At 41.6% G+C, this 12,395-nt stretch overlaps 1 protein-coding gene and 1 long non-coding RNA gene across 2 annotated transcripts; both read left to right on the top strand.

Moving 5' to 3' along the window:
* Positions 1–2,174: 2,174 nt before the first annotated feature.
* rpl34 (ribosomal protein L34) lies at positions 2,175–6,366 on the top strand. The gene is made up of 5 exons (XM_071379034.1): positions 2,175–2,301; positions 2,804–2,876; positions 3,158–3,257; positions 4,591–4,694; positions 6,241–6,366. Exons 2-5 carry the CDS (start codon positions 2,812–2,814, stop codon positions 6,323–6,325), a joined length of 354 nt encoding a protein of 117 aa, XP_071235135.1. The 5' UTR covers positions 2,175–2,301; positions 2,804–2,811; the 3' UTR covers positions 6,326–6,366.
* Positions 6,367–8,837: 2,471 nt separating this feature from the next.
* Positions 8,838–11,302, top strand: LOC139561815 (uncharacterized). Its single transcript, XR_011672223.1, has 5 exons — positions 8,838–9,526; positions 9,725–10,310; positions 10,426–10,496; positions 10,697–10,815; positions 10,979–11,302. It is a non-coding gene; the product is annotated as an uncharacterized lncRNA (long non-coding RNA).
* The last annotated feature ends 1,093 nt before the right edge of the window (positions 11,303–12,395 follow it).

Genomic DNA, 12,395 nt, shown 5'->3' with positions numbered 1-12,395 from the left:
TTGATTCAAAATACTTTTTTTTCTCTCACACATCTACACACAATAGCCTATAATGACAAAGTGAAAACATGTTTTTAGACATTTTAGCAAATGAATTGAAAATTAAATACAGAAATATTGCATTTCCATAAGTATTCACACCCCTGAGTCATGTTAGAATCACCTTTGGCAGTGATTACAGCTGTGAGTCTTTCTGGGTAAGAAAAAACTGATTAATCTATGTTCAAGACTTCGTGCTTTTCAGCTAAAATGATTATATAGAATTCTTGCCACCAACAAAATGTTGAATATTTGGGGCATAAAATCATCGAAGCTCTGCAGATTTTGTTGTGAGCATACAGAATCAATAGACCATTTATTTTGGTATTGCCCTCAGGTAGCCTGTTTCTGGTCTCAGGTTCAGGAATGGCTGAAAATGCATAGCATTGATCTAAAATTGACCCTAGAAATAGTACTGTTAGGAGATCTGGAGAGACCGGGTCAGTAAATTACTAATACTCTTAGTAAAAGTATTTATCTTCAACTCGCAATCTGTGGATTCTTATTCGATTAGATAGATTGAAATTGTATGTTAAACATCACAGCATAGGTGAAAGATATGTGTTGCGTAGAAACCCGAAGTGGGTGGCCAGCAGATGTAGATGGGATGGGCTGAGGGAAGCTGAGGGTTGGTATTTTGGAATTGGAGACAAGTGGGAGGGGAGTTGCTGTGTGAGAGATAGAATAATGGTCAAAGATAAAGTAATAAAGAAAAAAAATTCAAAATAAAACATAATAAAAAGTACATTTGAATGACAAGAAGTGGCAGTGTTTTTACAATTAATGCCGGTTTTCCTGAGGCTGATGTTTTTCTTTTTTTTGTCGGGTTAAAGTTATTTTGTGAGGTGGTCGGATCTTTCCATGAAGGAGTATGTTGTTCCTCTATAGCGTAAAGCTGTTGGTACTCGTCGATTTCCCTCAGGATCTCCTTAGTATCCAGATTGGCTCTTTACTGCAACCAGTTGTTTTACGAAAAGATAACAATGAGTCTTTCCCACGACGATGACAGGTGTCTGTAGTACAGCCAGCTAGCACTCGCGGAATCCACGCAAAAAAAGGAACACAAACTTGCAGTCCCAGTCGTAAAGGCTAACCTTTAGTGAAATCGTGAAATCCTTAGCAACAAAACTTTAGTTCGGATTAAAATCGATTTAATGAAAATGTTTAAATGAAAACAACAAAACTATCCCTTTATAGCTTATAGGCTTGATTACCAACAACGACAAGGGAGGAGGTGAGGGCACTCAGAGTGTGGTGTCAGGAAAACAACCTCTCACTCAACGTCAACAAAACAAAGGAGATGATCGTAGACTTTAGGAAACAGCAGAGGGAGCACCCCCATCCACATCGATTTGAACAGTATTGGAGAAGGTGGAAAGTTTTAAGTTCCTCTGCGAACATATCACGGACAAACTGAAATGGTCCACCCACACAGACAGTGTAGTGAAGAAGGCGCAGCAGCACCTCTTCAACCTCAGGAGCCTGAAGAAATGTGTCTTGTCACCTAGAACCCTCAAAAACGTGTATATATGCACAATTGAGAGCATCCTGTCGGGCCGTATCACCGCCTGGTACGGCAACTGCACCGCCCACAACCGCAAGGCTCTTCAGAGGGTGGTGTGGTCTGCACAACGGATCACCGGGGGCAAACTACCTGCCCTCCAGAACACCTACAACACCCGATGTCACAGGAAGGCCAAGAAGATCATCAAGGACAACAACCACCCGAGCCACTGCCCGTTCACCCTGCTACCATTCAGAAGACGAGGTCAGTACAGGTGCATCAACGCTGGGACCGAGAGACTGAAAAACAGCTTCTCTCAAGGCTATCAGACTGTTAAATAGCCATCACTAATACAGAGACAGCCATCCCTTTACATTTGTGTGTATTAGGTAGTTGTTGTGAAATTGTTCAGTACTTGTTAGATATTACTGCACTGTTGGAACTAGAAGCACAAGTGTTTCACTACACTCACATTAACATCTGCCAACCATGTGTATGTGACCACAAAAATTGAATTTGATTTGATAGTTGGATGGCGGGCCACAAGTTAAATAACTGGCTACATGGAACTTTTAATTATAATCGTTTAGGTATTCTAAAATCACCTAAACAATGTTGCGGGCGTCTCAATGGGAGGTCACACAATCGTCACTAGGTGGCAGCATATTATAAGAAGTTGAGGAAATATCCGGTGTTGAGAACTTAACATTTCAGAGCAACTTCTTTGGTTCTTCCTCTTCCGGTAACGGTAATAGCAGGTATGGAGGCCTATATTTCCTCGCACATTTTATGTCAAAAGAATCTGCTGTAATCTGTTGTTATAATATGACAAATAGTATTTCAAATACAATTTTTCCACAGTGTTAGAAACCGTAAACACATTATTGAAAATATTTAATGATTCCTTATCCTAGTACTGTCTTGTCGCTTCTTAGTATCATGCCTTCAGTAACGTTTAGCCCAAAGCAGAAATAAGTCAATTTTGGTAACAAAACGCATTACCGTTTAAGTGGTTTTACTACCGGAGGTAGTATTGTTTAAATTGCCAAAGAAAGGTGTATACATGCAAGTAAAATGTTCTTCGTTGATTCGTTTTTTGGGTATTAAGCATTTTTGCTAGTAGCATTGATCAGTCATGTTGACTCCATCCGCATTCCCCAAACTAGCTAACTAGTTCGTTTATTTAGCTATTTAGTTATGTAGCAAATCAATCGGTGAACAATGTATTCTACTGTCCTGCAAACTGTTATGTATTTACAGGTATCAACATGGTCCAGCGCTTGACTTACCGTCGTAGGTTGTCCTACAACACTGCCTCCAACAAAACTAGGCTGTAAGTAACATTATCTTTATCTACCGAATTGCATTGCAATTCCCTTGGCTGCTATGCCATTTCTTTAGCCTCTTTGTCATTGTTAGTTATTACATTGCCTGGCATTTCTCATGACCTAAACTAATTGGTTGTTCCTAGTAAGTTGTACTGGTTTGCACATGGTTATACCTAGTTATGGCTATTGATTTTAAATAGGAGGTAGGAACAACTGTTTCTGGAATGTTTTTATCCCTCTCTAAATATTGTGGACAACTTTGCATTGTGTATGACCCTGTTTGCAGGTCCCGGACTCCTGGTAACCGCATTGTGTACCTGTACACCAAGAAGGTGGGCAAGGCCCCCAAGTCCGCATGCGGAATCTGCCCTGGTAGACTGCGCGGAGTAAGTAAAGCTCTTAACCGTGCCAGCCCACTCTTAATTTGTATTCAGTTCGACTGGCCATAAATTCTGTGTCTGAACTGTGCATAAGGGTACCTCAACCAAAATGCATGTCAGACAGTGTAGTTTGGTGGAGAGAAATTATTTGATAATGCATCACAACTTTTCAGGCTGAGCACAACACAATATTAGCCACCCTCAACAGACTGCTTCCACTTAAAACCATTGCTGTCTTTTTTTACACATTGGTTCGAATGTGCCCTAAGGATGGGTGCAGGTCCCGGACTACGTCGAATGCCAAAATGGCACTTGATCCAGACAGATCTTTTGAGTTCAATTTCATTGCATATGAAATGTTTGGTTTTTGCATGCATTAATGAATCAATACATGCAATCAATTTTACTTTGTTTTTTACAAATATAACTACGTAACATGATGGTATGGTAATCAGTTATTTGAATGTTAAATCTAGTCTATTGATAAACTGGGGAAATCCATTTACAATACAGGTGAATGCATATTCAACAAGTGTGCATTGGCTTTAGCTTGTTTTGGCTTATTTCATGGGGCTACAGATAAGTATCTTTCTCTTCAACTTATTTTATTGTACTTCTCAACATTTGCATAGAAACAATCTTTTATAAAAGTGTACACTTTCTCTTTAAGATCTATCTTTATTCCAACACACACACTCAGTTTGAGTCTCGATCAAAGATCTAGACTGGGAGAGACGTGACGGGGAGATTAAGTGAATTAATCGTTTTTGGTTACAATCAGCTTTGAAAAGGTTTATCGCAAACAAGGTACTGGGGTACTGAATTGATGTTAGCTTCAGCTGTTTGCTAGTAAGGTAAGTTGGTGTACAAAGCTGGAAGCTGCTGTTATCTTGCATTGTAAAGTGTTTGAGCCTGTAATGGGACATTGTCTTGTGAACAGTAATTGACATTTTCAACATTTGTTCCGGCCGTGGTATATTATTCAAGCGTGTTAATTTCTGTGCAACATAAGTGGTGACGCAGCCCAAATTCCCAGTGAGTGCATTGGTTCCTCAGGACAGGCTAGAGCTAGCAATGAGTAAGTGGAGCAGGTATGGTGCTCTTGTGTTAAGGGGACATCGACTGCGCTGACGGACTTGATCCTCTCTCAAATCAGTAGACTACATGAGACACATTTGACAGAAGTACTAAGAGGAATTATACTCTAGTACCGAACAGTTTCCCAGGTTGAATTACCAAAGTTTCGGTATACCGTGCAACGCTGGTTTCTCCTGAATATAACCCTGGGTTCAGGTTTGTGTGTTATGCCTGTGCTCACAAGCATTTCTTTGTCTTAAAGATCCGGGCGGTGAGACCCCAGGTCCTGATGAGGCTCTCAAAAACCAAGAAGCACGTCAGCAGAGCCTACGGTGGAGCCATGTGTGCCAAGTGTGTGCGCGACAGGTAAGAAAGCATATCCCCAACACCGCCTTTGTAGAAAATGTCTACGTGTTGTTTCTGTTGGATGACATGTGCGGTTTGATTCAACGCACATCTAGCAAAATGGGTCTTCAATTAAACTACTTTATTCAATTGCATTGGTGTTTTGGCCAGAATAAAGGAGTACATTTTGTTTGCAAATTTTTCTTATACTCTCTGGAAACAACCCCTAGACACAAGTGTAGATCTGAAACGGTTGGATAAATAGGCAATATCTCCACCCAGAATATTGGTGATAGTTGATGGAACTACTTCCATGCCTATTCAGAGCTACATGATGTGGTTAGGGGTTGTTTCTGTATGGGGCCGTAGTTTGCAATGTCTCCTCAGTAATGAATATGGTTCATATTGGAGTATCAACTCGGTGGACTTGTGGTTAGTGTACATGCTGAGAGAAGGGTTTGATTCTCAGTTGAGTTGTATCAAAGACTCTAAAAATGAGACTCTGCTTGACTCAGCATTGAGGGCATCCTGTCCATTTGCTCTTAATACACCAAGCTGCCTCACGATACAGGGCTCCTGCCCCTTGGGCAGTTCTGGCTCGGTTTACTTGCATATTGGACTATGCCAGTAAGGTGTTATTACATTCAAGGCACCAGCTGTAGTTTCATTTCCATCCTTAACCCCCTAGAGATGATTGATGCACCGGAGCATCAATCTAAGTTAATTAACCAAAAATATCCCAATCAAATTCTGTTTAAGCTAGAGATCAGTTTTTTTTTGTTGCATTGGGTGTGTTTCAATCCACCAGTGTCACACTTCCGCATTTGCAGTTAAAGGTGGCACAGAGCAGTGTTTGTCAGACCATGAGACGTCCCGAAACTCGGGCTTCTCACGAAAGCGTCTGTAGCGTCAGACTGGTTTGACCCACTGTGGAAAGGGGAGATTTTCACAAACACGCTAGTGTTTCTCCGTTTGCTCTACAACCCCCACAAGTTATTAAAAATGTATGGAAGTATGAAGGTCGTTTTGTGCCTACCCAAAAAAAGGGGTAAAAATGTGTTTTTAAAATATATATATCTATCTCTCCTGAGCTTTCTTAGTCTCCTAGATATAGGACAGACCTTTCAAATCCTTGTTTTTTGTGATTTATTTTGACTGCCTTTGCAATTTATGAATTACGTTTCTCTCGGCTATAGTAGTAAAGGACAAATTCAATATTTTTATAATAAAGAAACATGTATACCTAAAGAGGTCCTAAAATCAGATAGCTAAATGATCCATAGTACGATTCCCCCCCCAACATATTAGACTCTAGTTAACTAAATGGTTTTGTTCCATTTAGTTGATTTATCCTGGGGTGGGCTTTTAAAAGTAGTGAAACTTCCTGTGTGCAATAAATTGAGGGTTGTGTTTCTACAATCTACATTGAAGGCATTGGTCTCTTGCGACATGATTCATTAGATTTTGTTTTACATTTATTGGTATTTGGTCAGAATTTGTATTAAGCAAAAAATGCCTGAACAACTGTTACCTGATTGACTAATGTTCACCCTTCTGTCTACCACAGGATCAAGCGAGCTTTCCTGATTGAGGAACAGAAGATCGTTGTCAAGGTTCTTAAGGCACAGGCACAGAGTCAGAAATCTAAGTAATTGTGGATTTGTACTGCTACAATAAAATTCCTTGAAGTCCAGTGTCGTGACATGTTTGTATAACTGGCCATAGTATTTCTAAATTTGAAGTTTAATTTCAGTGTTTCTCAAAGTAATTCGAAAGGAACTCGCACATCTGAGCTCTTTTTTGCAGGTGCATGGTAACTGTTGAATAAGAGGGGGGGAACGAGGAAACCTGCACACTGCTCTTGCTAGTATCACTGCTCTTTAATAAGCTCTACCTATTGGCCCCTGTGTCATTTGAGTTTTGAATGAGTGTGGAGTTTGAAGACCGAGTAGGCTACTGATCATTGACATATGGACTTTGAGAAAGTGTTGACATTACATTTAGCAATTGTGTATTTTTACTCGCGGTTCTCAGGCAGATGACATGAAATATTAGGATGGTGCTGCATGCGCTTGCATTTTGAAATTCTGAAGGTGAGTGTTTAAAAAATAAAATAATGTATGCATAGATAGATATCTTATTCTTTGTTGGCCAATACAATGTAAACCTGTCACAACATTCCAAACAAACCAGTTTTGAAATAAGAACTTGTCGTCCTGTAATTATTTTTGCGCCGGTGACTGTTCAGTCTGCACTGACGGTTGAAGGACGTCACATAGGAGTGACAAAATTGGTTGGAAGAATAATGATCAGAGGCTGCAGCTCTATCAAGCTGGTTAAGTGTCTTTTCAATTGGCCCGTGTTTCTGGTATACTCTGGCTACTCACAGGTATCTAAAGAGAATTCCCCCAGATAATTGATCTGTGAACATATTTAAGGGCTTTGCGACTACATATCAATGGACGGAAAGGTATCTCAGCCACTTATGCTTTGGCTAGGAATCCATCAAATATACGAGGGACTTGGGAAAATTGCAGTTGGCTCAGAACACCAGCACGGCTGGCCCTTAAAAGTACACGGAGAGCTAACAATGACATGCATGTCAATCTCTCATGGTTTACAGTGGAAGAGTGTCTTAATTACTTGTTTTTGTAAGAGGTGTTGACAAGATGAAGGTACCGGACACCCATGCATACCCCACAAGACATGCTACCAGAGGTCTCTTCACAGTCCCCAAGTCCAGAACAGACTGGGAAGCGCACAGTACAACAGAACCATGACTAAATGGAACTCTTCCACATCAGGCAACTGATGCTAGAAGCAGATTTAAAAAGCTGGTAAAAATACATGTTATGGAACAGCTGGGACTGTGAAGCAACACAAACACATTCATACACAATGCATACACGTACACATGGATTTTGAGTTGTAGATATGTGGTAGTGGAGTATAGGCCTGAGGGCACACACTTGTGAATTCTGTAATGAATATATTGTGTTTTTAAAAATGGTATAACTGCCTTAATTTCACCAAACCCCAGGAGGAGTAGCTGCTGCCTTGGCAAGTGATGGGTGTGAGGTAGCACCCATCACTGCAGACTGTTTATGAACAAACAATCATGAGATAGGCCAAGAAAATGTCAGACCCCTCCCATGTACACCACCCAAAGTTTCAGCTTCTCCCCTCAGCCAGATGCAACAGGGTTCCTCAGTGTAAGCTGAACAGATAACCACTCTTTCATCCCCCCTGTCAGTCAAACTCCTAAACAGCAGCATGTAGCAATGTGATATACAGTTGAAACATACCCCTATGGTATGATTCTCGCTTGGGGGTGCGAGAGGTCCCGGGTTCAAATCCCGGATGAGCCCCCATTATGTTATTATGTTACGCACGCCTCTGAAGAGGGAACGCAACACCCTGCTACAACTCAACGTGAAGCAACAGAGGTATGGACTGTAGGTGCGAGAAAGGATGACAAAAGGCAGAATTGACCGCTTACTAGGATTTATTTCCTTAAACGGTATTTTGGGGAAAAGGGGCTGGACGGAACCAAAGCAAAGAAAGTAAATATCTAACCTGCCTACCCACTACTTACCTATCTTAGCACCACCTGGTGCCCTAACCAAAATACAGGGGGTGGTCCGCCCACGTCTTACCTAGTGTGCCTAGACATTGAATATACTACGGGTATGCCCGCGGGCCTCTTGCCTAAGCACTCCCATGGTGCCTTCCCCTTCCCCCCTGGGAACAAATGAAACAGAATAATTATTAACAATTTCACAAACACTCAGAAACACAGGACATCAATGAGGCTCTGTCTGACTGAGCAACAAACTCACAGAATATACAGTTTATAATCACAGTTTATAATTGGCTCATTCATCCCCCGTCCTCTCCCCTGTAACTATTCCCCAGGTCGTTGCTGCAAATGAGAACGTGTTCTCAGTCAACTTACCTGGTAAAATAACGGTAAAATAAATAAAAATAAATAAAAAATACCAACTGCTCCCAGCAACAACTAACACAGTAAATTACCCCAAAGCCATCAGCCTCCTCTCTCAGCAAATATCTCTCTCACAATCAAACTCTCTGCATTCCTCAGCCTTCAATGATCTCACTCTGCCTATCCTCTCTCTGTCTAATGATTTCTCTTCTGAACAGAACACTGGCTTTTATATCTCCTGAGTTCTCCCCAACCAGCTGATTGGTCGACTCAATGGCTAATTGATGATTGGAGAGCTGACCCCGCCCCCTCGTCAAGAAGCAGCTGACTCTAATTACTATTGCCACCTGAAGATATAAAAGCTAGTATGTATTATTAGCTAACTAGTTACAGTGCAGGCTAACTCAAATGAGCTGCTAACGTAGCTAGCTGGCTATCTAGCCAACTTTACACAGTGTATAGATAACTAGCTAATTGAATTAAATATCACCAGCAACCTAACTTCATATTAGCTAGCTATCTTTATGACTAAAAAAACTCGAAATGCATTTGTAGGTAACTAGCTAACAGCCATGGAGGAGGGTGAAAGGATAGCTGCCCCAACTGTCATAGTGAGAGAGTAGGCTATTCTGGATAGGGCAGGTACTTTTGTGTAGTTCCTAGAAGTGAGGACGGAGATAATAGTAACATAATATTCAGTGCGGTCTAATTTGAGTATAATTAAGTCTGTTTCTTGTGAGATTTACTGTCGTCAGATACAGAGAGCTGTGAAAGCATGTCTGCAGATTAAGAGGTCCCAATAAATAGCAGTGTTTCTCATTCCTGGTCCTGGGGACTCAAAGGGGTGCACATTTTTGTTTTTGCCTTAGCACTACACAGCTGATTCAAATGATCAACTCATCGTCAAGTGGTATTTATATATTCATTTGTGATGCTATCCTTGATATGATCCTGCTATTGTCACATGCTACACATGTACGTGTGTGCACATGCATCTATCTATCCAATGTTATCATGATTTGCTATAAGGGATATTATACTTTAATAATCCACAATGACCTGGTGATGTAAAAGTTGAATAATGAGATTGTCTTCCATATTCCGACAGATACCTTGTAACTGGAGATTCCTGCAAAACGATTGCCTACAGTTACCGTGTAGGGCACTGCAAGGTTGGGTGACCAGTGCTATCTGGGAATGCCTCCTGGGGGAATTCAGGCATGTGAAGGCTACCTGTATCCTGCATAACTTCATGATGATGGACACGAGGACCAGGAGGGGATCTGCAGCTCGCCGCCGTGTGCCAGAGGAGAAGTCTGCTGCTCTGCAGGATGTTTGAAGGATGGGGTCCAACAACGCAGCAGGAGAGGCAATCCGTGTGCCGGACATCTTCACCTACTTCTTCGAAGAGGGTGCTGTTCACTGGCAACACCATAGACTACACTATGCACAACCAAAGGCTCTTTATAAGCCATCCACATTGCAATAACAGTATTCTTCCATTTACTTACCAATGTCAACTGCATTTATTCAATTCCAAGTTTCTCTCCCTTTGATTTCTACTTCTCAGGTGAGGGTGCTGTTTAGGTAAGGTTGCGATGTCTGCACAAAAACAAAACAGGCTATTTTAAGTCGTGTGTCTGTGCATGTTTTTCAGCATAAAGTACTCTGCATCCAGTCAGTTTGGACTCCAGGTGAGGCCACACAGAGATTCCTGTTGAACACTGTCTCTTTAACAACCTTATTTTCTCAATAACAATCAATCTCCTTCACTTCATCCCTATCTCCCCTTCTCCCTAAATCATCTAGGTTATATCAGCTGTGTCGATGAACCCCTCCCGCATTGAACTGGCTACATAGAGGGGACAGCATGATCAGAGGTGAGAGGTCACTTGGTTGGGTCAACAGGAAGTATTATTAAAGAGATGCTTTATATTAAAATAAAGATAGTTGTAGTAGTAGTCACAGATTTAATGATCTAAGTTCAGTTTTGCATTTCACCTCATGATTATGATGACTGACGGTGTTAGAATAAAAAAAAATCAACCGCCATCTCTCTCCATCTGTCACTCGTCTGCAGGTATGTTTTGATGTGAGAGAGGATGCGAACCCCCAGTCCCGTCATCGCCATGCTCTTAAAATAACCTTCGGGCCGACTGGGAGCCCAAGGCTGGTTAGGAGACACCACTAGACACTTATGTAATTGTGATGAACTGAGAGAATATTAGGGTAGCTCTGATTCATTAATCATATGCCGTCTTCCCTGCTCCTGTTCTTACCTCTTTCCCTTTGTCTTTTACACCTCTCTCGCCACCTCCTCTTTCTTCCTCTGTATCACGTGTGCACCCTCTCCGGCCTCTAGGTCACCAGGCTGCTCGTTATGGCACACACCTGTCACCACCATCCTTGCGCGCACCTGCGCATCATCAGGCTCACCTGGACTCCATCACTTCCCTGATTACCTTCCCTATATATGTCACTCCCTTTTGTTCCTTCCCCAGGCCTTATTGTTTCTGTTCCAGTGTCATGTCTGTGCGTTGTTTGTGTTTTATGTATTAAAACACTCACTCCCTGAACTTGCTCCCAGCGCACATCGTTACACTCTGTTTTTATAATGCACACCAGATGTGCATTGAAGTACAGATTGAAATTTTATTTATAATATAATATTACAATTATATTTATAATGCATGGATTATGTATTTATAACCCTTGGATAATGAAGTTCCTCATGTGATGAAATACAACACCTATCCTGTGTATCAGATCAATGCAGATGAAGGAAATTAGATATTGAGATGAACCGATTTTACAGTATTTACATGATGCATAGGAAGTGTAGTGTACTGTTTTTTAAATTCTATTGATGTATGAATGACAAAGATTTAACTAGTCTATTGCATAGTTACAATGTGTAACCATTGATGTCCCAAGACCAGGATTGGTAAATACTGTTGTAGTGTATAATTGTAATACATACATGCAGACAAAGCATCATTCAAAGAATGGAGTTTGACACTCCTGGTATTGGATATGACTGAAAAAGAATCTCAGACATTCATACCTGAACTGCACCTTTATTTGCCAAAGTAGAGTACATGATCAGTGAATATATCAAATGTACAGGCTACAATGTCGGGATATCATGTATGGTAATGTAACGGATGTGAAATGGCTAGCTAGTTAGCGGGTACGCGCTAGTAGCATTTCAATCAGTTACGTCACTTGCTCTGAAACCAATATGTAGTGTTGCCCCTTGCTCTGCAAGGGCCGCGGCTTTTGTGGAGCGATGGGTAACGATGCTTCGTGGGTGTCAGTTGTTGATGTGTGCAGAGGGTCCCTGGTTCGCGCCCGTGTCGGGGCGAGGGGACGTACTAAAGTTATACTGTTACATTGATGCTGTTGACCCGGATCACTGGTTGCTGCGGAAAAGGAGGAGGTTGAAAGGGGGGTGAGTGTAACGGATGTGAAATGGCTAGCTAGTTAGCGGGTACGCGCTAGTAGCATTTCAATCAGTTACGTCACTTGCTCTGAAACCAATATGTAGTGTTGCCCCTTGCTCTGCAAGGGCCGCGGCTTTTGTGGAGCGATGGGTAACGACCGTGCTTCGTGGGCAACCGTTGTTGATGTGTGCAGAGGGTCCCTGGTTCGCGCCCGTGTCGGGGCGAGGGGACGACGTAAAGTTATACTGTTACAGTAATAACTACATGTATATTCGACTAGCATCCTTGGCACAAAGTTATATAATATTCTACTCAATCCATAGGCGTCATTAATGA

Source organism: Salvelinus alpinus, chromosome 31, assembly GCF_045679555.1.
Source record: "Salvelinus alpinus chromosome 31, SLU_Salpinus.1, whole genome shotgun sequence".
NCBI lineage: Eukaryota > Metazoa > Chordata > Actinopteri > Salmoniformes > Salmonidae > Salvelinus > Salvelinus alpinus.
This window is presented reverse-complemented; position numbering and strand designations above follow the sequence as displayed.

Excerpts from the sequence above, each read along its gene's own strand:
- rpl34 (XM_071379034.1), top strand. The coding sequence starts at position 2,812 with ATGGTCCAGCGCTTGACTTACCGTCGTAGGTTGTCCTACAACACTGCC. Across the intron at positions 2,877-3,157 it reads GCCTCCAACAAAACTAGGCT|GTCCCGGACTCCTGGTAACC; the intron begins GTAAGTAACATT and ends CCCTGTTTGCAG. Across the intron at positions 4,695-6,240 it reads GCCAAGTGTGTGCGCGACAG|GATCAAGCGAGCTTTCCTGA; the intron begins GTAAGAAAGCAT and ends TGTCTACCACAG.